The sequence below is a fragment of the Gallus gallus genome, chromosome 1 (assembly GCF_016699485.2).
Source record: "Gallus gallus isolate bGalGal1 chromosome 1, bGalGal1.mat.broiler.GRCg7b, whole genome shotgun sequence".
In the NCBI taxonomy this organism is placed as follows: domain Eukaryota; kingdom Metazoa; phylum Chordata; class Aves; order Galliformes; family Phasianidae; genus Gallus; species Gallus gallus.
Window position 1 is genome coordinate 169,915,456 of NC_052532.1, and position 24,266 is coordinate 169,939,721.

The 24,266-nt window shown below is 41.2% G+C and overlaps 1 protein-coding gene across 1 annotated transcript in view; it reads left to right on the plus strand.

Moving 5' to 3' along the window:
• FAM124A (family with sequence similarity 124 member A) overlaps positions 1-24,011 on the plus strand; it is a 40,972-nt gene extending 16,961 nt beyond the window's left edge. Inside the window, exons 3-4 of the mRNA XM_001233731.7 lie at positions 11,377-12,116; positions 19,440-24,011. Coding sequence (XP_001233732.3) covers positions 11,377-12,116; positions 19,440-20,243 — 1,544 coding nt within the window. The 3' untranslated portion in view covers positions 20,244-24,011. The remainder of the gene's footprint in view (positions 1-11,376; positions 12,117-19,439) is intronic.
• Positions 24,012-24,266: the final 255 nt, after the last annotated feature.

The window sequence follows — 24,266 nt, forward strand, 5'->3', positions numbered from 1 at the left end:
AGTGTCATGTAATAAGTGTAAGGACTTAACTACTGTTTTATGCAATATGAAGATATACCATAGTATTATTTCCATAAAGAACTGAGATGATTTTACAGTGGCTGGCAACAGGCTCTGTTAAATATTAAGACCAGTTTATGGTGGGCTTTCCAGCATCATGCTGTATTTCCAGAAGGTGTTATAAAAATAATGCAAATCCAAGTGTAGGGTAAAATTAAATGGGAAATTGGGCTCAAACTGCGTAGAGCTCTTAGCCTGTAGCATATGCCAATGTTGCAAATTCAGCTCTTTTCTATAGTGGTGAAATCTGAAGTAGCAGCTCCTTGGGGAAATACAGGGAGTAGCTTCTGTGTGTGTTTCCTTGCCTGTATCATGTTGTTGCCTGCTGTGGCTGTGTGAAGGCAGCCAGTGTCATTACTACTACATGCCACATGGCAGTAGTGAGCTGTGTGAGACATGCTGGTGTGACTGCTCGTCATCCTGCAATGAAGGAGCAAGGGCTTGAATGAAAGCTAAAAAATGTGGCGCAGAATCACAGAAAGCTCAGGTCAGAAAGCATCACTGGAGATGGTCTGGTCCAAGCCAGTTGCTGAGAGCATGGCCAGTTAGAGCAGGTTGCTTAGATTCAGAATATCCTCACAGCCTCTCTGGGCAACGTCCTCCACTGAAAGACCACCCTCACAGTATAAAGGAAAAGAAATATATTTTTTGCTATGTTAAAACAGAATTTGCCGTATTTCATTTTGAGTCATCTACCCAGAGCAATATCAGCAGGCCAGCAATATCTTCAATCCCTAGTTTGCCATCTCCACTGCATAATGTTTAATCAACTTAATGGCACACCCTCCTAGACCCACCGACATCACAGCTTCATCCATAAACATCCACTCCTGTTTTAGAGGAGGTGCCATTGGAGCCTGCCCTGTATTAGGTACTGCATGGGGTCATCACTGCTACTGTACCATTGCCTGGGAACCATGATGGAGATGTTGATGATACAGAGCTAATGTTGCTATTTGCACGCTCACCTTTATAGAAGCTGAGGTTAGGGTGCTGCTTTTGTAGTTAAATGTTCTATATATTGAGGATGGTCTTACTGCATGTGGTTATTTAGAAACATAAGAATTAAGGGGGAAACATGCCCTCAAAGGTACAATTAAAAGAACTGAGACACAGTTGTCTGTAAGGGCATGCACAACTGTGGAACTGTGCTTGAAATCAAATCAGATTTGATTTTTGCCTGTGAGGTATGTGGTGTTAACCAGAAGCCACATGTAAAAGATGAAGTTCCTCTTTAAATGTTGGAGAAACCCATGTTCTGGGTTAAGATCAGAGTTTCACTCTTTAGTATCATTTAGCACACACCCAAATGTGTGTTCCATGGTTAAATTACTTCCTACTGGCTTAGTGCTAGCTTGAGTTTCAGTATTGAAGAAGTGTAAGCATACCCTACGCAATTACTAGACCATAGTTATCAGAACTCTACCTCTGTTGATGCTCATATCACCATTGTGTATTACTTTCTTACCACATCCAGTCAGTTCTTTTTCCTGTCATATAGGTACAGCAGATGAAAAATGGAGAAATTATAAAGAAAAAAAATGGGTTATGAATGACAGCCTGACTTTTTTTCTAGTTCCTGTTTTAGGCACACATAGCCATAGCCAAAACCACATAATCAAATCTTTCCTCTTTCTCTTTTCCAGATGTGATTCAGAAGCACAGGAAACCTTTGATGAACACTGAGTTGTCAAGTACCGCACAGTTCTAGTAAAACATTTACAGGGAAAATTTCAGAGAAAGTTGAATTTGATTATTAGGTGGCGTGGATTGCATTTCGCTGTGTGGAAGTGTTATTATTTGCTGTCCCAGAAGGCCACCAGGAGCTAGGCAGCTGTTTAGTGGGTCTTTCATTCAGAGCAATGGGTTGCAGGAAAGATTTTCATGCTCCAAGTTCAGTTTGTACAGTGATGAAAACGATCTGAAAATTGTCGAGATATCTGTCTGAGATGTTAAAGCCCAAAGAGAGAAGATAAAAAAGTAAATCTTTCCCATAATAACTTGGGAAGGCAAGTTCTCTCTCAAAGGCATTAGAAGATAGAAAGGGAAATGCCATCTGATTCACTGAGTCAAATGACAAAACACACGTGAAAGATGAAGGAGGCAACAAGAACACCATGTTGACAATGCCAGCAATTAATTTCCTTGTCATATTGTTGCCTTATTTTCTTTTATTTGAATTCTTAAATAAATAAATAGAACTATTTTGCAGGTTCAGTGGGGATCTGGGGCATTTGCTAATTGGTGTGGGCCACATTCCAGAGCAGTAGATGTCAAATGCCTGCTTTATTTTTGTTGGTGTCTTGGATTTGTTGATGAAAGTTCGGAAAAAAGCAAATGTACTTCTGTCTGTAATTTCTTAAAGGTCCACAAAATTTTTACCAGGTTACTCCTGGCTGTCACTATATGGGATCAAAAAGAAACACTGACCACAAGGCATGCTTTCTATTACTGCTTCCCTACTTTTCCAGTCAGCTGGTCTGGTTGGGATTGGTCTTTGGAATGGCACCCTCCTGTCAGCTGAAAGGATCCTGACATTCAAAATGGTTTTTGAATTGGAGAGTCTAAATGTCCTTTTGCTGTGAAGATGATTGTCTAGAGAAGCACTAATATGGAAAACGATTGACTGTGCCTCAGAGCTTGATCCCATGTTTTTGTGAGATTGTATTCATATTGTATTCAGTTGACTGCATTCAATTGTAGGTGCTTTGTCATGGCTCCTAGACAGGTTTCCCTGCCACCTCCTTGTGATAACAAGCTGATTAAAAGAAGTGTTCCTGAAAATTAACATTGCTAGTCAGATCAGTTCTCTGACTGCCACTAGAAGATACAGTCCTGATTATTCTTGTCTGAGTCTTCCTTTCCAATCTGTTCAGCAAGCTGTTTCTACTTGCATCTAGATCTGACACATGGAAAGCAGTGGAAACACTTAGCTGAGAATAGCAGGGGGAAGAGCGCCAGCAGTGAAGTCTTAAATTGTCTTAAGCCAATCATAAAATCACACTCTCAGTTAACTAGAATACATTGTGTGAGGTATGTAGCTCACTGTTGGACCAAATTTGACAGCTGCTCAAGTGTACAGAACTTCTTGTTTTTCAAATGCCATGTTCTTTTTGTGCTTTTATAAAAAAAACATATTTTTGAGAATCCCAGCTTTGCATAGGAGTTGGATTTTAAGAAAACACAGCGCTTGCAGTCATAGGACTTTGAACTCTGTGTTGTTGCTGGATGCAGTTTGAATGCCAACATGTGTAGTAGTGTTTGCTGATTAAACTTTTACTGAATTACAGCACCTTACAACTCTGTCCAGAGATCTGAAATGAATGCCAAAGATCAGCAGCTGGGTTCTTGCCCAGTGCAATAATCCATATCTTTATTTAGGAAAATTTTATCATTTGAAAGGACTTACAACTTTGTAAAGCTTGAACTGTCTAAGTTGGAAATCTGGAGTCATCTGGAATATTACTTTCAATCTCCATTTCTGTTTCAGACCCTCTTCCCTCCTCTGGCCCCTTCAAAAAGTGGGGCAACTCTTTTTCAGTTCTATATGTGATATAAAATAATGATAAAAGAAATTCATGTAATGGTTGAGCATTAATAGTTAATGCACTTTTCCTGTAGTTCTCCACTGGACTGAATGTAATACAGGCTGCTACTTAAAGCTCCATGCTTTATCCTAATGATGCAGGCTCATGCCAGCAGCATCACTAAACTCACTTGGGCAAATCTTGTGAGCAGCAGCTCACTGCTACAATTGAATTCCCCACAGACTGTTTTCTGATTGTTGTTTCTGAGAGATGCAGAATGGCAACTGCTGGCTGTGTTCCACAGATCAGTAATATTCTGTCAGTGTAAGAATTTACTTACCATTTCTTCTATGGGTATCAGGTCTCATGTAAGAATTAGTCTCTATGAGGTGGAGCTCTTTGAGCCCCTGGATGGAGAAATGGAGGGAGACTGTGGCTACTGAGTGAAGACAGGTAATGAAGATGCCAAATCGTGAGAATCCGTTTTGTGGTTTGAACACACATGCAGTGCAAACAGGACTGAGACTCTCAAGGTAGCTTTTGAGTTGTGGTGAACAGTCTGGGAGGGAAGAGGGGAAACAAAAATAATTGGCTTCCAGGAGAATACCCCTGAATTCCTATAATAATACTTTAGGCTAATCTTCCCATCCTGGCTTATATAGATTTTCAGTGAGCGGTTGCCGTAGACTGTTTTGTGTGCTTTGCATGCACTGAACTACAGATAACAACTGCAGAAACTCAGCACCTCAAACATCTCTCTTCAGGGTGATTTTTCCTGAAGCAGTGGGTTCTGTCTGCAAACTCTAAAATGATTTTATTCATTCTGAGTACGCATAGCAAGGTGAGGATGTGAGCCGTACTGAGAAGGGGTGAGCATGGATTTGATGCCACGGAGGGTGAGAAGCTGGCATATCTGAGCAGAGGGTTTTGTACCAGGTTTGGGTTCACCACAGAGTGTTCATGGACATATCCAAAAGTACAAAAAGCTGTTTTGGTTCAGGTAAAAAGCGATAGGCAAGTATGGGTTGAGGACCATTTTGCCAAGCGGTTTTCTTGATTATAACCACTGTCTGAAAGTACCTACCGTGGGTTCCTACTGTTTGGCTGTAGAGTTCTGGACACCAGATTGCACAGCTAAAAGAACAATGTGGCATTCCAGACCCTTCCTTTTTAGCCTGTTTTGAAAAGAAACGTAATACAATTGCGCCAGTTATCTTCACAGGATCATTTTTTTTAGCCCCTTACCCATGTTCAGGGAATTTCAATGGAGAAATAAAGATTACATTAACATTCCACAGGTTTCCTCAGAACTGGATGAATGGCAGAGGGACAAACTTTTGCCTCCAGGGATTAAAAAGGCTGCAATTTGAGTTCAAGGTGTATGTATTCTTAACCTCCAAGTGGAGAGTCAGCCCACAGTCAACACAGGTATATCTTTATACTAAGTGTGAACTGTTTCTTGTCTGCCAGGTTGTTGGGGGATGGGTGAGAAAGCTGAAACACCGTGTATGAGGAGTTGAGGGAAATAGGGAAATCCATCAACTAAGGAGCCTTTGAGTGTTCACGTTGGTGTGATCATCAGCAGTTTGACTACAAGAATCTGAGTAGTTGATTTCAGAGAATGTAAACACATAGGTCAAGAGTATTCATCCCATAATGATGATCACATCTCATTTGTTGACAAAGTGGTACAGCAAGAAGGGTTACCAGAGCAATGATCTTCAAGGTCAAGGATATAGGCTCACAGGCTTTTCCTCTGAATTGAGTTGCATAGCTGAGGGGTTAAGATGGAATTGCAGTTACTCATCTCCCACCGCAGCTGTAGACAGTGGAGAGTGGGGGTTGTCATCTCAGGTTTGATTCTGTCTCTCAGCTTTGTCTACAAAAGGAACCCAGGATAGCCCACTTCTTCTGGAGGGACATCTGTTAGGCACCTAACTCTCCACAGAATGATCGTGGTCTGCAGTGGTTGTGATCCAAAGAAGAAGGGGGGAAGAAGGGAGTTGTGTGGTTCTGAAGACCAGCTGAGATGGCAGTCATGGCCCCATGGACTCAACAACTGCAGACAGGAGAGCAAGTCAAGGTGCTTAGCTTAAGATGTTTAGGCCCACAAGTTACCAGGCCAGCAAAACAGAGTGTGCAAGAGTGCATGAAGAGATGAATGGGAGTGAGATGGCCCCTTTTGACAGAAGCTTGAGCTGGTCATGAAACATTGCCTTAGGGAGGTCAGGGCAGTAGGGCAGTGGGACTGTGGGGAGGGATGTGAGTTTCCTGGGTCTGTAGCTTGGTGGGGAGTTTCAGCAATTGCTTTACCATCTAACAGCAATGGTGCCACATGGAGAGACCTGCCATTGCCTTTGTTTGATCACGCAGTGCCTCTGTGGACATTAAGTATCACTTTTTGATAAGATTCATTCCTGCAGGATTGGCTGCTTGCTGAACACTGAGGGCAGTGACATCTCCTCAGAAGACTGATCATATTAATGTATCAAAAAGCTTTTTATCTCCATCAGGCAGATAATGGTCTTAATTTTCCAGCTTTGGTTTTACTCAATAACTTTTTCGGGCCCTGGAACAACTAGATAACAGCACAAAGAGCCTAATATTATGTGCCCATCTGAAGGAGCAGATTGACAGTTTTGCTATACTCGTCAGTGTGCTGATCTACCTGTGATTCATTTTCTAAACTACTTCAGCATGAATGGAGAAGCAAGCATCCTGGCACCATTACCTCCATTAGAGAACATTCAGTTGCAGCTCCACAGGAAAATTCTGCTCTGACAGTAGTGTGAAAGATGTTTCTGTTCTTGTTACTGTGGCATGCAGATCATCCCCCTTCTTATTGCTTCTGAGCATCCTTCATGAGCTTGAGGTGGTGTGCTAAGCAGAGCATGCTGAGAAACACATTATCCTGCAGTCCTGCATTTGTCAGATGCTATTAAACAGTGGGGAAAGACAATGGAGGAGCTGGTGAATCTGTCAAATCCTTCTTGTTCAAAAGGTTATTAATGCTGTATAATTCATGAAAGCGTGACCTAGCAGTGGATTCTGCTGCTAGAGGTGGCCACTAACTGCCTCTGTTGCAACTGCCCAGAGAATGATGGTCCTTATTTCTGAAAATAGCCTCTGCCTTTGTGTCTGCCCTAGAGCCTTTCAATTAACACACCTAAAAGGGTCAGCCTTGTGTTAGAGTCAAATGAAATGCTAAAGTCCTGTTCAGTGAGGAATGTTACCATTTCAGCATTGCATTTTGGAACAGAAATGAATTAGGGAAAAATCGAAATGATTTGAGCAACAAAAATCTCAGGAGGTCTCAATTAGGAAATATTAGTGTTTCATTCTTCTTTTTACTGATGTTACTTATACAATGAACTTCATTGTTTTGGTTTTTTGTTTTTTTTTTCTTTTACATTCCCACAGTTGAAATATTTTGATTTATTGTCAACAAAGAAAATTTGCTGATGTTCAGTACTGAATTATTTCATTATCTTCCCTCTAGCAATTATTTCTTGATAATGAAGTACTGCCTAATGGGAGCTGCAGTTGTGGAGCTTGACGCATTCATTCTGATCCTCTCTTGATGCCTGATTTACATCTCCTGTAGCACATCAGGTATTTTGGTCAGAATTCAGTCTGAAATCTTACTGCCTGATGTAGTGCTAAAGGAGTCTGCAAGGTATAAGAGGCTCAGACTGTTCCCGTGAAGCAGGATGCTAGAGCAGGGAAACGAAAGGCCATGTTGCAGTGCTGAGATTCAAAATGCCAAGTTGCTGTTCAACTCAAAAATATTATGTCAAATATTTATAGATCGAGTACTTCCTCTCAGTTTCTTTGATATAAAAATGAAAATATAGGCACATAGAAGACTGAAAACATCTGCCTCTGTAAATGTACTTTTCCATGCAGGAATTGGGGTTGGGATCCAGTCTGCTTAAAATCTCACTTTGTTCTAGACTCCGTCTTGCTTCCCATATTACCAGGTTTGCCTAATCCTGTAGTTCATGAAATATCACCTGATGAATCTCAGGAGTCTGTAGGTCCCTATCTTCATTCACCAACTCAGGCTTAGGAGAGACGGAACAGGCTGGCACAGGCTGCCCAGTGCAGTTGCAAATGCCCCATCCCTGGAGGTGTTCAAGGCCAGGCTGGATGGGGCCCTGATCTAGTGCCTGGTATAGCAAATGACAACTCTGCATGCAGCAATGGGACAGGATGATCTTTAAGATCCTTGCAACCCGAGACATTGTATGGTTCTTTGATTCTCTGATTCTGTGTTTCGGGAAGGCAGGTGCTTATCTCCTTCATAAGGTCAGCTGTGAGCTGAATTTGGCAATTTGAGACAAGTCCACTGGAGAAGCCAGGAAAACCAGGTGTCAACCTAAGCTGTCAGTGGTGACTTCTGAAATAAAGAAGTGTTTGGAGCCCTCCCCTGAAAATGAAGAGATCTGCATGCAGAACAGCTTCAGCAGGAAGTGGATCTGTAAAAGAGGGACCAGCTGCCAGGCTGTGGCTTGATAATGAGGGACCATTCTGCTAGAGCTGAGTGTACAAGAGTCCTGGGGCCGAAAAGCAAAAGCAGGAGGGAAACTTCTCTAACCTAGGGTTATTCAGCTGTCATGAAGGAAACCTCCTCTTACAGCTTCCAGTGATGCGATGATGCATCTCATGTGTTTTAATGTGAAATGCTTGCATGTTCCAGGGGGAAGGAGCTGCAGCTCCAATTGTGTGCATTCCCAGCTGGGCCAAGCTGCTGGAGTCACTGACCCAAAGGTACTCAGGCAGCTGTGGCATGGTGTGCCCTGCATTCCTGGCCAGCCTCAGCAAGAACTGTGTTACCAGGATACCAGGCTCTGAATGCCTGGCATCTCCTGCGGGCAGCTGTCCCCCAAACCTTAACTGTCACCTCTCCAGGCTGACAGTGCTACCTGGCAGAGAAGCAAAAAGTCTAGGATTGTGAAATGCTCTTTCATTTTTTGGTAGTGATTACCTCTAAGCAATGTTGCTGCTTTGCTAAGTCAAAAAGAACTAATCCCCTTCTGTCATAGGGGAAAAAAATGTCATGGCTGTGAGAACCACGGAGCTTATTTCCAAATAGATGCCTCAGCGTTTTGATATTTTCTGTGGGATTAACCAGTAATGCAGAAAGGCTAATGCATATGCAGAGCTTTCATTTGCTTCTGTGACAATTTGCCAGGGGGCACATTGAGCTATGTCATGGGGAATGGTGCCGTTTCCCCTCCTTTCCTGTGAGGTGAAGCGAAAAGCTTTGTTAGTAACATAGAAACACTTTGCAGCTTATCATCAGCTCTGGGAAGTTCCTCTCAGCTCCTTGCTTCTCATTTCTACTTCCCTTAAATTTCTGTTTCTTCACCAAATCAGAAAGGGTGGCTTGCTGTTTTATAAGCACAGAAGCTACATAATGAAAGGCGTGAAAGTGGCACCTGTACTGCAGTCAAAGCATCCTTGCTAACATAGAATAGACACTGAAGAGCCTCTCTACTGATTTGCTACACTTTTCTCCCTTCAGCATAGTTAGCTGCTTCTAGCTTAAAATATATATATATATAAAATATGGTTTTCTATGCTATGTGTATAAACCTAGCTTCTAATGATGGTTCTGAGCAGTGCTTTGGTGTTCTTCTGAGGCTGCCTCTGAGCATCTGGTGCTGATGGACACAGGCAGCAGTCACTACAGAATACTAATGCTGCTGCTGGCTCCTCCAATGGCTTCTCTGCTGAAAAATGCTTTAGACCATTCAGCTTCCTTACACCATGCTGAGCAACAGGATGGCAGAGATGCCATGCTCAGGGATTTTTTTTCTCCAATTCAGAGCAAGAAGCCTGCAACAGCGATGACTCTTTGTTTTGCATTGTTGTGCCCAGGCTCCTTTTGAAGCTGCAGTCATTTATATGCGTAAATATCAAGCCTGTCGCTTGTTGCATGCTTCCATAGCATTTGTGTGACAAAGGAAATGAAGGGAGAAAAGAGCTGAACATCTTCTACTCCAGTCTTAGGAAATGAATGGCTGCGTAGTTATGGTGATTATTTTCTTTCTGGTTTTATTAGGTCAGTGTCCTCCACAATTTGTTTTCCTTCCTGTCCTGCTGTCCCATGTAGAGGGCCATGAGAGAACCTCCCCCTCCATCCCCTTTGTCTTTCTCCCACATGGACATGGGATATCTTTCACAATACCTACCAGTAACAATTGCTACAGCAGAGCCTCTTGCCATGTACTGACACAGATTGATTTTGCCTCATTTTTTTTCTTACATTAACCATCTGACAAAGTCACTCTGCATCACCGTTTAATGCAGAGATACAAGAACTCTGCTGTAATTGTATTTTTGATAATTCCCTTGGGTTTTCTCTGTCTGCCCTGGGCAAAATGAATGCTTGTTGTTTGCTCTGCATACTGGATATACATACTGCAGCTTCTAGATTGATGCTATATTTACTGGTCATTTCTGGAAAGCTTTCTCTGTGTTTTCCTGTATTAAAAGACAACTAAAATATGCTACTTGTATAGTGCTGGTTTTCCATTAAAGCGATTGCTAAAGTATCACAGGAATGTTGTTCTGATGCCAGGAGGGAGGAGGGAGAGCTTCATAGAGTTGCCAGTGGGAGGGGAGGCAGCCTGTGAGACAATCCTTCTATTAAACGTGGTCTGCACAATGAAAAGCTTGGGAAGCCTTTCTAAGCCCTCACACACTTAGGCTTTGTGCCCAGGCTTGAGGTCTCAGACATGTAGGTAGTTTCTGAATACCACATAGAGGGAACCGTTTCAGCAAAAATATCCAGATTACCTGGATGATTTATTGAACTGTCTTGGATCTTTGTTTGCATGCATCTCTCTTGGCATGCAACTCCAGCAGAGCAGAAGTGGTAATTCCACCCCTGCCCTCCGTCCAACCATTGCTGCTGAGCTGTCAGAGAGGTCTCGGGGACAGCAGCACACGCAGCCCCTTTGAACACTCCCATGGCTAAGTAGGGATTTCTTTTTTCCCTTGAGTAAGGGTAACTTTTTGTGCTTCCTGCTTTTACCACTCTTCCCTAATCTTATAAAAACCTTAAAGCAGTAGTATTGTTGTTATGATGGTCTAAAGATCTAAACGGTGCAGGATTTATAGGGAGGAGTAAAATCTTTTCCTGAAGAAGGGCTTGTGTGCCTGAAGGCTTGTCTGATTTTTTTTCCCCCAAATGTATCAGTTGGTCTAATAAAATATATTGCTTCTGCCTACAAACTTTGCCTTACTTATTAAAATCGTTGCCTTCAGGACACAGAACACTTTTAACTTGGTGGAAAACTCTAGTGTCAAGGTGATAGAGTGGAGTTCAGCGGTGTAATTTCCATGCCCCAAGCCAAGTGGTACAAATTAAAACAAGGTGGGGTGAACACTATCCACCCCAGTTGTTCTGCACATCGTTAGTGGTCCTTTCACCCCCATGCTACGTCAATATTTTTGTCTTTCCTACATCTTAGCTCTAAGGGGCAGCTCATTTCTAACGCTGAAATGCACTTTGGGAACTGTGTTTTGTATGCTTCCTCAGTAGAAAGAGCAACTGTTGTGGTATGCTTAATGAAACTTCTCTGTCTTCTGGTTATTTTCTCAACTGATATATGTCTGCACATTAGTTTATTGTAAGTGAGCTTGAGGGAGATGAGAAAAAAGCCCAGTGGGACTGAGTAGACTGCTTCTCTGTGAAGGATCAGCTCAATGTTGACAGCAATCAAGGAAATCAGTATGTTTGACACCTTCAAGGATGTTTTTTTTCTGTTTATACTCACAGGTGAACTTTCTGTGGAAGACATACAGGACCCATTCCTTGTCAGTGTACATATTATCACAGACCCCGGTGAATCCAAGACTCTTCAGCAAGCGATCGATAAGCTTCTGGCCTGGATCCATCCAGAACTCCAGCTGTTTCGAGTCTCAGAAAGACGTGTGTCCAAGAAGCACAGGAAGCCAGATAAAGCTGGTGTTTCCCAGCCAGCCCTCGCCGTCATTCTGTTCCTGCAGGAGGAATATGGAGAAGAACCCATCTTGCAACTCCATGAAACCTTTCAGCGGCCACCTTGGCATTACCACCACACAGAACGAGTGCATGGGAAGTTCCTCCCTTACATGCCATGCAGCCAGGACTTTTACACTTTGGCTCCAGAGACTCCTCTGTGGGCTATTCGTCCAGTGCATTATGGGAAAGAAATCATCCGCTTCACAATATACTGCAGAAATGAAAACTTTGTTGATATCTTGAAGTTTTATGAGTTAATACTGAAAAGACCAGTATGTCAGAAAAAAGCGGACTTCTGTGTTTTTCCTATCTATTCTAACATGGAAATAGACATCCAGTTTTCTTTAAAAAAACTCCCGAAGGGCCACGTGCCAATGCCAACTGAGTCAGCAGTGCTGGAGTTCAGAGTGAAAGATGTTGGACAACTTGTTCCTCTCCTGCCCAACCCTTGCAGCCCGATCAGTGAAGGCAGGTGGCAGACTGAAGATCATGATGGAAATAGGATCCTCTTGCAGGTGAGCCCGGTACACAGTGAAACAGAAGCACAGTTGTTGGCTTTGTGCAGAAAACCTTAGCCTACTTCAGCAACCAGAAGTGGAGACTCTTCTATTGCCCTGTGCTAGGTGAAAGAGCCAGGACATTACTGCTAAAGAACTCAAAAGCCCTTGCTGTGAGTAACTACTCAGGAAGGCAGTTGGTGATACAATCCAGATATCAGTCAGCCTCAGTTTATGCAAAGAATGATGTGAGATGAGATAGCTGTTTTAAAGAACGGAGAGAGAGAGAATTATGAGTCCAAGTAGAGAAATGATGGCTGATGGGTAAAGTTTTATAAAAAGTATACACACAGAACTGATGGTTCTATAAAGTAGCTCTCAGCTATGAGGCTTTTATGGGAGACAAGAAGAATTCCTGATGGTTTAAGTTATTTCATAGCATTAATTTGAAAAAAAAAAAACAAAAAAAAACAGGGTGACAGCACCTGTATTTTGTCAAGTGATTATCAGGAGGATGGGGAGAAAGGAGGTGAAGGAAAAGAAATGCAACCTGGAGAATAGCCTAGGAGACCGATTCATGCAGATTCTCCTTTCAGAGTAATCTCAGGTGATCATAATCGAGTCATAGAACATAATTTGTTCATTAAGACATCTGTAGCCATGATTTCTGGGCAGTGTATCAGCATGCATTACATCCAAGCAGGAAGTTTTTAATAGCCACCTGCTCTGCAAAGGGTTTGTGTGGCAGTCCTGAGCGAGGTTCACGTGCATTCCTTCTCTGCAGATCTGAAGGAATTTATTGCTGCTTAGCATGTGAAACAGGGAGTATAGACCTTGGGAAGACAGTTGTTCAGTTTTTGAGGAAAAGTTTTTGTTTTGGAGTGCATTTCATTTTTGAATTCAGCTTCCTCACCCTTCTGCCAAAGGACCAGTTTGTCAGGATTACTCATTGCTCCGTAGGCATATCTGTGTTCAGTTGAGATAGCCTGTTAACCTGAGTCACTGCTATACCTTTAGACAACAGCCACTTTCACCTATATCTCCTTTTCCTTCCTTGTTTTTTTTTGTTTTGTTTTGTTTGTTTGTTTTTTGCCAAGTGTTTTCTATGTAATATAACTGGTTTGTGGGACCTTGCACTGCTTTCAGGTAGATTGAGCAGAAGGAAGATAAACAAACAAAAAAAAATGGAAAACACACTACAGGCCTTGTAAACAAGGCTTTTCATTTCAAAACAGTAAGTTTTTAGAAATAACAGGCACCACACAATATGGAGGCAAAGTGAGACCTGCCAAACTGCAGACTAAGATAAGCCTTACAAAAAAAAAATAAAGCAAGATTTTAATTATAGGCATCAAAAGAGAAGAATGAAAGCCTTCAAATGCAAGATTTTCATTTCTGTTTTCAGTGAGGGTGATGTGAAGCCGGAGTGCAAAATAGCAAATGGGAATGAAGTTAAAGGAAAGGAAATTATCACAAAGAACCATAGAATAATCTGGCTGGAAAAGGCTTTCTGGGAGTGGGATGAAGTAAAAGAAGTTTCATATGAGCAAAATAGGGGAAGAGCAGGGGCTCTTGTCATGAAATCAAGGTCCCGCTATACAGGTTTAAGAATTTTGTACTATCAGAAGAGGAATCAGGATAATGTCCCGTTTGTACTCAGTCATCTTGCAGCCTCCCCATGAAAAGGGGAATGTAGTCTCCAGTATGCATGAGAGTTTGCATCCCCTAAGGCATGTGGACAGTGCTTGTGCCACTGCACAAAGTACTGGGGGTCTCACGTGTGCTTGGCCTCCAGAAAGGCAACTTCAAAGAGGTGCACGTGCAGGGAACAGCTCCCAGAGTGTGCAGAGGAGAGGCACTTGGAAATAGAAACTGACAGAGTAAGTCCATGGGAGTCAAGCCAAGGTCAGTGTGTGGGGACTGTGCTCTGAAAATACATCAGAAGGTTAACAGCAGGAATGGGAAAAGGTGGTTTCAGCTAAATTACTCTTCTGGAACAGGAGCAAAAACCTGTCAAAAAGCGGATTTAAGTCAGCCATTGTTCATATTGATGGCCAACTTCATAACAGCCACCCAGCAAGTGCAAACAGGTTAACACCTTAATTCAAGACAGGGTGGTCATTTAAGGAAAAGGAATTATGTGATGGGGCATGGGTTATAGGAAGCATTTGATTTGGAGATCTGTGAACTTCTTCATACTCTTTGAACTCTTTCTAAGTTAAAAGCAAATTATAGTGTCTACCTTTTAAAGTAAGATATAGGACTACCTTTCAACTTCTTGCAGAGTGGTGTTATTAACAGTACTATCAGTACCACACCATTAGTTATAACTTTCACCTCTTCATAATTCTGCAAGTCCAAGGAATGGCTGTACCACATTTTTCAGCCTGCACATAAGTTGGTGCTTAGTGATGAATGGAATGTTTTTATTTACTGGCTGTTAATATTTGTACTTTTCTACCGGGTACAATTAACTGCTATACCTAGAATTGTAGATATATGACCCTGTCAATAACAGGCAGTGATTAATATTTGAAATTGGAGTATAATTCCATGATTAGACTGAAGAGATGTGACCTCTGTTTTTCTTTGTGCACTCACAGGGGCTCAGATACTTGCCAGCCGAATTGATTCATATTCTTCAAAACTGCATTTTGCAAATTGAATTATTGAGGGGCTTAATGTCAGTGCAGGAGCAAATAAGGTTATTTATGGGCAGGATAAGTCTGTTTAATATCATAGACTTCATTCCTTTATTTGCTTGGAAGCCAATTAAAATTGTTTTGTCACAGTAACTTTTGCACGTTGGCAAGTTAGCTCCAATGGTGTACCCATATACCAACCAGTGCAAAGGGGTTTGCAAGACTTAAGAGCAACACTTATGGGTGGGAAGACAACAACTCTGCTTCACCACTGCTAAGCCCAGAAACGGGAGCTGTGGGAAAAATATATAAATACTGTGGCTCAGATTATACCAGATACTGGTACACAGAATATACTGCTAGTTTCATAGGTCTTGTCCAAATTCCTGGCTGCCTCTGGGCAGATGGCTCACAAGGGCATCTGAAGAGCTGATGAATATGCATGCCTGACAATGCAGTGTGGGAAGCAGGAGAGGTTAATAAGTGATAGGCTGGCTTAGTCATGTGTGGCTGGCAAGTTGGGGCTAGTGAGCAGAGAGAAGTGCACAGATGATAGACTTTAAATTAGGAGAATGTCTTTAGGTAGGGTAAAAAAAATAAAGGAAAAAAAGCACAGTCTCACTATGGCAGTAGAGTTTTTAGTGCTAATGAGTAGTTTTGGTGGGGACACAGCTGAGTCGGTCTATAAGGTGATTTCTATGAGGTGATTTCTCAGTTTTTCTTATCTCTGTCTTCTCCATTAACGCAGTTATTTTTCATGGCTTGGTAAGATCTCTGATAAATCTTTACATCCAGCAAAATCTCTTGACAAGGAGTGTTATAAGACACTTACCCATTCTAGTTTTGTAAACACACTACATACCGCTTTTCATATATGATCAATTCAGATTTGAATTGCATTTGTGGATTTTGTCTTTTTATATTCTGCCCTTCTGAATACATTTTACCCTACAAGTGAAACTTATTATGGTGATGTTAAAGACTAACCTTTTCCACTTTCTCTCAAGTTGATTTTTTTAATATATTTTATTTCTGAATCAATCCCACTGGTTTAAATCCATTGGTTAAACAAACACCATCATGCTCCTATTGAGTAATGCTGGGAAAACCTGTGTTTGCAATAGTGACATAGTTGCAGTACAGCCCATTTGACTGGTTATGATCTTTTTTTCTTAAAAAGCAGGTAACTTAAAGTAGGCTACAGGAACACTTGTGGGGTGCTTGTCCAGTATGGGCAGCCCATGTGAAGCTGAAAGTACTTCTCTGTGGGGTTCACCCCAACTTTGTTGCATTCCTGGATATTTGTCATGAAATTCTTCTACAACCTATTGTAATGCATAAAGACTCTAAATCCCTCCCTGCTTCACAAAGATTTGTGCAGAGATTATAAATGAGTAGCAGATTAGCATTAGATGAGAAAGCCTATTCTGTCAGAGAGCTAATCAATTCAATCTACAGCCAGTTCTGATGTGTGTGTTTGTGACAGGGTCTGGCAGATCTCTCTCCCTGAATTTGGAGTTCCTATCAAAACCTACTTTCTTGGTGTGGTGGAAGCTGTGCACACCTGTTTAGATTAAGTTTTGTTGTCTCAAGTGGCTGATCCTTCTTGCCAGCATCTCCACCAAGCTTGCTCCTGGTGCCAGCAGTTGGGTCAGGCTGTGGCAAAACAGCAAGCAATGGAGAAATCAAATGGTGAGAAGGCTGAAGATAGGTAATTAAATAAAGGAAATAATTCAGAAAGAAATTCAGCCCATCGAATTGAAAGGCCAAGAGAAGAGCCACGAAGCAGAGAGAAGGCTGAAGAGTAGCTGAATGTGCGTGACAGAGTCATGGATGGCTTGGGTTGGAAAGGACCTTAAAGATCATAAAATCATAAAATTCTTAAGAGTTGGAAGGTACCTTTAAAGGCCATCTAGTCCACCTCCTCTGCAATGAACAGGGACATGCACAGCTAGGTCCGGTTGCCCATGGCTTGATCCAGCCTCACCTTGAAAGTCTCCAGGAACTGGGCATCAACCACAACTCTGGGCAACCTGTTGCAGTGCCTCACCACCCCCACTCTAAATGACCTTTTCCTTATATGTAGCCTAAATCTGCTCTCTTTAAGCTTAAAAGCATTTCCCCTTATTCTGTCACATCAGACCCTGCTTAAGAGCCTGTCTCCTTTCCTGTAGATCATCTACTAAAGGCAAGACTTTCGTAGAGCCCACAGAATTCACCCCTGTGAAAGTGTCAGATCTATCCCCAAAAGCCTTGTGTTTCCAGGTCAGTTTTGTCTGAGTGTTGCCAGTGTTTATCCTTTCACAAACAAAACTGCATTTGCTTGTATCCTTGGTTTCTTTAGATGCCTAATCTTCTCTGTTATCAGCAAGTCTGCTGAAACACAAAGACACTGCATGGGAGCAAGCTGTGGTCAGGCAATCCACAATCTTTTCTCTGCAAAGTAAGAGAAGTATAGACTCTTGCTGATTCATCAGGAGTTGTAACTGATTCCACGCAGTGTATCTGATATCAGAGTTACTGCAAAGAAAAAAAGGAGTACCCTTGATTAGTCCAACCAGCAGTGTAATAAAGAGTGCTGTCTTGTACAAGACCATCAAAAGAATGGGGTGATCTGCTTTATACTTTCAGGATGCCATATGATCATTTCTGGGTTACCTCGAAACGTCTTCAGTTAAGAAACTGCTGATATTTTCTTCATGGACATGAGTCTTCTATTTTGTTGAGTAATTTCTTAAGCAAATTAACACATCAACTGTGTAAATAAACTGATGTTACGTAAAGACATCTAAAGTGACTCCCAGTCATATCTTATTGACAGTTTAACTCATTTTATTTGATTCTTTTGCACCCATGAATACCTATCAGTTTATGAAACTGTGGTTAATTTATTCATGAATACATTTAATTCTTTATGGCATTAAAGAAAACATCTTATTTTGTTAAACAGAAATAGGTTATGGATTAGCATACTTCATTACAGATACATTGGAATATATATATACACATTCACCTACAATGCCTAAGTGAATTTGTAAGGATTGGCTGTCCTGTAAATCACCTCCAGATAGGCAATCAGAAACAAGCAAAAAAATTTTAAAGACACGAAAATTCTTTTTCTTTTTATCTTGTAAAATCACTGCAATGAGAAAGAGAAGATTGCTGTGACAGATCTAGGTCACTAAGATAATATGATGTGCACTAGCAAGATGTTTGAAGCAGCAATGTATGGAGTTCTTTTAGAGAAAGGGGATAACAAAATGACCTCCTTGGCTGCTGGGCCTCATCCATTTCTGTCATGTCATATAATCTCTTTTGTAAAATGATCAACCTCCATCTTTACCATTACTTGCCCCAGAACACTCTTCTTCTGTTGTGATTAGAAACCCTTTAGTAGTTTGTCAGACATGTTTCTTAATGGGCAGTTCATCTTTTATTTCTTTTTTCTTATGCCTGCATCTTTTTCTGTTTGAATTTATTCTTATTCATATAGGGGTGATTTAAGTCATGTGCAGCATTCTGAATGAGGCCTTACTAGTGTTGTATACAGTGCGTTAATACTTTTTTTACCTAACTTGAAACTCTCCAGAATCATGTTGCTCACAGCCTTGTCACTTTAATAGTGAGTGGTGACCAAGATTTCTAATTCCTCCTCCTCTATTATTTCTGACTGACAAGTCCCATCACTGAGATGATTTTTTATTTTCAAGGGTTCTTGCAGTTTGTCCCATTAATTCCACTCCCTTTTGGGACTGAAATTGAGCATTTTGTATTACATGAAATATTCCAGTAAGAAGAATCTCAACCCAACTTTTTAAAATGCAAACATCTAAAAGCCTTGCTGAGATGAGTGGGATGATGACAAGAGTTTATAATTGCTGAGATACCAGGGGCTTAGTTTACTTATCAGTGTCTAATCCCATATGAGAGTCACCTGGCCTCCAGCTACTCCTTGAGGACGTTGGCTCCCCACATGTAACAACTGTTCAAGAATCCGGCAGGTAGGCAACTGAATCCCACTGGAGGGAGGAGATTTGGAAGCAGATTCAGATCGTAACCATCAGCTCTCTTCATCCTAGGTGTCTATAAGCAAGTTAGATGTCTAAAGCTGTCCTTAAAGTCCTTAGGAGCTTGCTTATTGAGCAAGTGGGTTCTGGAGTATTCTGCTCAGCGAACTGGATGAAAGAGATAATGTCCCTGTTGAAAGAAGTGGTATATTCCCATTGAGATGTCAGAGAATTAAGTTACATGCTAAAGGCTTTTTGATGTCTCAGAGGAAAAATAAAAACATTTGCACCAAAGTAATGAAGAAATGAGGAATAGTGGTAGTGCCATACATCTCCCATGTCTTTATTTTTGTTCCTTAGCTGTCAGTAGGGTAGTAATGTTGGAAAGCAGAATATGAATGAATCTGAACAAGTCAATATTATGTGAGGTTTTCAAGCTGGTGTAATTCAGCCTGCAAGGCAGGGATCCTCTTCCATTTATTCTTGTTTCCTTCAAGGCTCCTTATGTAAATATTTGGGATTTTGGCAGGGTGATTTCTCTTTGTTATTGAAGTGAAAAATTTGCTGTGAGCATACTGAATGAAGTGTGCTTTGTAATTATTTGCAGTAACAACTCAGCAACGGGGACTTACGGTTGTAAGACTGCCAATTCTGTATTAATATGATCTTCTTTTCTCCCTCTCCTGCTGCAGCAAGCACGCAGTTGGTGTAGAAAGTCTGCAAAGCAGAACAAGCAACCATATCCATCTGTGTCAACAGATTCCCACTTCACCACTTTGCCAGGCTTTCATCCTCAGAGCCACCAATCTGTCCCTGAACAGCCAAAAGAAATGAGTCAAAACAAGGTGCATCATGCAAATGGCCTTGGTCATTATCTTGGTTTCTCCCAGCAGGACCTCAGACACAGTGATCAAGAAGACTTCACACGCAGATCCAGCAGTGCCTCCAGCATTTTGTGGTCATTTCAACGAAGCAAATCTCTGTTCTGTTTGCCTACGGTGAGTTCCTCCTCAGCCTCAGAGACTGCTCATTTCAGTGAAGCGTTTCAGTTTTTAAATACTGAGTCACCTGCAACCAGGTTAAAAACATGGAGATGCAGCCCTAGGCTTAATATTGATGACTTGGAGGATGCACAGGAGACTGATGTGGACACAGGGAGGAAGCTGTCCTTCTCAGACCTCTCTGTGGTCTCTGCATACTCTGCCCTTAACAGATTTTGCAATGACTTGGAAGCCTCTCTTCCACCACAGAAGCAAACCTGCAGTACGAGTACAAAGGCTTCTACCAGTGGAAGGCCTGTATCCACCATGTGCGGTACCTTTGATCCTATGGATGGTTCTCTGCCATCTCTCTCTGAATGGTCTTCCAGCTCATTCATGTCAGCATCCCTCTCCAAGCAGCCCAAACAGTCTTCGAGAACAGCCTCTTGTTCCCTTGATGATTGTGGTAGCATTTTCCCAGCTTCACCAACTAATGACGAAGAATTTTACATCTGAGATTTCTCTGTCTTGCACCTTCTGGAGCAAATTTCTTCTTGTGATGACTGGGCCCTCCTTGAGCTTACAGAAGTTTCCTCGTGGAAGAGAAGGTGATGCAGAGGAGTATGCTAGATGTTTGAAGAAAGCTCCTGGATCCCTCAAGAGATGAATATCCCCAAAGTATGTACCATAAAGCAGTCTGAGCTGGTGCCCAGTACCTCTGCGCTGGGAGAGATGATCTGCACAAAGATTTGTCCATGCCAGTGCAAGGCAGAGGGTTTCTACGACTGACCCTTACACCATTTTGGTGAATAAAATTCCAGAAAAGGTACAAAATAATCCAATTCTCTTTGACACAAACTGAAGAGTAATTTGTGACACCAAGCTGCTTTAAATTTTCAGAGAAATTCCCTTAACTCAGAAAGATGGGAGTGAGTACAAAGAGATTTTCTTTCCTGCTTGCAAGTTCCAAAGGTAGCTATAAGGACAGCAGGTCCCAGTAGCGTGTCTCCAGTAGGCTCAGAGAAGTTTCCTGTGAGGTTGCCCATCATTCTGTCTAATATCTGAGAGTTTACACTGCTGGGAGGAAAGAAGCTCCATTCCTTCCACAGGGAAGAGGGAGCTCACTGGATATCTTTTCTTTGACTGTACAGAGTATGGAAAGTGCCAAACTGGAAATTTTATGTAACTTTTTCTACTCATCTGAACATGAAGCCCATTCTTTCCAGCTGAGACTGTAGTCCAGCCAGTGGTAATGTAAGCCAGTGGTAATTCAAGTAAACATTATTTACTACCTCTAACTCAGAGAATTGAGAGTTTACCTTTTTGAAATACAAAACAAGAAAAATAACCCAGCATTTTTATACCTTGCTACACCACCAATCCAAAATATATAACAACTTCATTTTTTTAAGGGTTGTTATTTTTCTGTAAAGATAATTGATGCAAAGATGTATTCTTCATATTTCCAGATCAAGCTTATTTGTTCTTCTCAAATCAGTCTGTCCAAGAAAACAAGTCAAAATTTACTGGCTTTTCAAGTTGTGTTTTTAAAATACACATTCTTGATAACCTGTTTTGCTACAATTAAATTGATATTTAAAAAAGAATAAATTGTACGTAAAAAGCTATTAATATGGCAGCTAAGTAACTTCAGTGCAACTTTAAGCTCAAGTATGGAAGGTTTAGATTGGATGTCAGGGGGAAGTCCTTTATGGAGAGAGTGGTGAGGTGCTGGTACGGGCTGCCCGGAGAGGTTGTGGATGCCCCGTCCCTGCAGGTGTTGAAGGCCAGGTTGGATGGGGCCCTGGACAGCCTGGTCTAGTATTAAATGTGGAGGTTGGTGTCCCTGCCTGCAGTGGCTGGGTTGGAACTTGATGATCCTTGAGGTCCCTTGCAACCCAAGTCATTCTGTGATTCATTCTGTGATTCATACTAAGTAATATTTATAGATTGTGTCATGCAGATTCTGAAAACTTACTTCTGTGCCAGAGAGAAGTGATGCTGATTACAGCTTTGGTCTAGCCAGTAAGAAAATGGCTGTGTTAAAAGGTGTATGTTAAATGCTGCATGAAATCTATACACAGGTGCAGATGCTGAAGGCTTACCATGATGGCACTGAATAAAAATGCATTTGTGAAGAAAAATGTTTATATTGCTAGGGAGTCTCACTGTGAAGAATTTCTGCTTTAAACAAACAAACAGATATAAATTATCACACACATAATCTAAATAATAGTTGTGAAATTTGGAACAGATCTCTTGTCCCATTGTAATTATTTCAGTAAATGCAGTTTGTGCAAACAGTTCTGGAAGAAAGTCTTAGGGAAACTGAATACACATTTGTAGGGGAGGAGGGGGAATTTCATTAAACTTGTGCCTCAAATCCAGATGAGAGCAGAGGCATTGTCAAAGCCAGGATATCACTCCCCAATATTTTTTCTTTTTGTTGTTACTTTCTTCACACAGAGAAAGGCATCAGGCTTAAGTGCAAGTCTCCTCTTTGTGAGATGCAATCTTAGTGTGTACCAGAGGTAGGCTGGTCTTCTGTGCTAAATATGATGTATAAATAGGAAATTCTCTTGGGGCTGAAAGAGCATAGGAGGCTATCAGCCTTCTCCTGTCCTCACAGCTGTTTAGGTTTGCTGCAATTTTTGGTAAGCCATTCTCTTAAGAAATGCCTGAGACCAGAAGTATTGCCAATGAAGTATTTGTCATGATATGCATGTGTTTCCCTGCTCTACAGGCAGAATATGTGTTAAACACTATGAGGTTTTCCGGTAGCTTGGAAATCACTCTGCAAGCAGCAATGCCCAGGACAGACAGGCTCCACCAGTTAGAAATTATGATTTTCTGTCATATCTGTGATAGTACAAAGAAAAATGATGGACTAGAGTTCTGTATTTGTTGGACTGCCGTTTTATCAACACCAGCCACTTCCAGATACAACATAAAATTGGTTCAAATCTGTTAAAATTGTATTATTTCTTATTTGGAAGAGGGAGGAAAAAAAGAGAATTACAAAATATTTTAATAACACAGATAACATTTGATCTGGGCATGAAATCAAAGTATTCAGAGAACTGATTTCAGCTGATGTGTTTGTTAGATCCTGGTATCAGGCCAACATCCAAGCTCTTGACAAAAGCTGATTGGGTTATCTAATGCAGAGTAGGCTTTGAAATGTCTTTCAGCTCTGCAGGAAGTTCAGCTCTGCAGGAAGGTGTTCAGCATATCTAGGGTCATCTCCTGACACCTCAGGAAACGCTGGTGTTGGAAGTCTACAAGCAAAAATAGGAGAGCTCAAGTGACAACTGTGATGCTTATGTGTGCTATGAACCTGGAGCTCCTGAATCATCTGACCTACAGATTTTATCCCATTAATCTTAACAGGAAGAGAGCCAAATGAACTTCCACAGACTGAATTTATGGTGTCTCCACTGATTCTGTCTCCAAGTATTTCTGTTCTGTTTACTGATACTTAACTAGAGATGAAAGTTTTCATTGTTTACATTCATGGTGCTTGTAAACAAATTCTGAAGTAACTGAGTGTTTTACTGTCAGGAAAAAAAAACAGCAAAGGTAGTGTACATAAAAACATTTTGTTTGTAACGGAGAAAGCCAGAAGTTGAAGAGTGTTTTACTGAAGGTAATATTCATTCTCTTTCCATTATTTAAGAAGGCACTGATCTCATCAGAAAGCTAAATATGCACAGGTTTTATGGTATTTACCTATGTGTCATTTTGTTTAGGTTAAATTATGAATAATGTCATTGAGAACTGCAGGTTTTCCCCGGACTCTTTCTACTTCTCACCCTAAAATGTGTTGTTTCTGTTAAATAAAATAGAGAGAAAAAGTCATCTGTGCTTATCCTTCTGTATGCTCATTTATGAAGTATTGCAGATTCACTGACTCTATTAACTAGGCTTCAAAATGAGCGCAGTGACACAGGCTCCCCAGTGTCTGTCAGTGGGATAATTGCAACAAAAACATTGCAAAAATATTTTTATGTTAGACTCATCTTTGCCTCTGCAGACCGGATCTTTTGTTTCTCATTGTATTATTGTAAATCATTTGCTCCAGTAAAGATGAAAGATGAAATAGGAACTGTGACAAACATTGCTATCTTGTGTGCTTAAACCCCCTCTTGGTTTATTTCATCTACACTGATCTTCCTCAGTGTTTCCTTTTTATTTCCATCTATGTGGTGATACCTAGTATATATTCTTTTATTCCTCTTGTGAGATTTGTCTGCATATCAACATTACATTGTACATGCAAAACTATGTAGGTTTGGCTTTGTTTAGTTTTTCTGGCTTTAAGGTTTGACACTGTGGTATTGGTCTAACATATATGAAAGTTACAGAATCACAGAAACATTGGGAGTGGGCAGAAGCCTTAGAATCATAGCATCGTAGAATCTCAAGGTTGGAAAGGACGTACAAGATCATCTAGTCCAACCGTCCTCCCATTACCATTACTACCACAAGCCACTAATCCATATCTCGTAGCTCCTCATGCAGATGCCTCTTAAACACTCC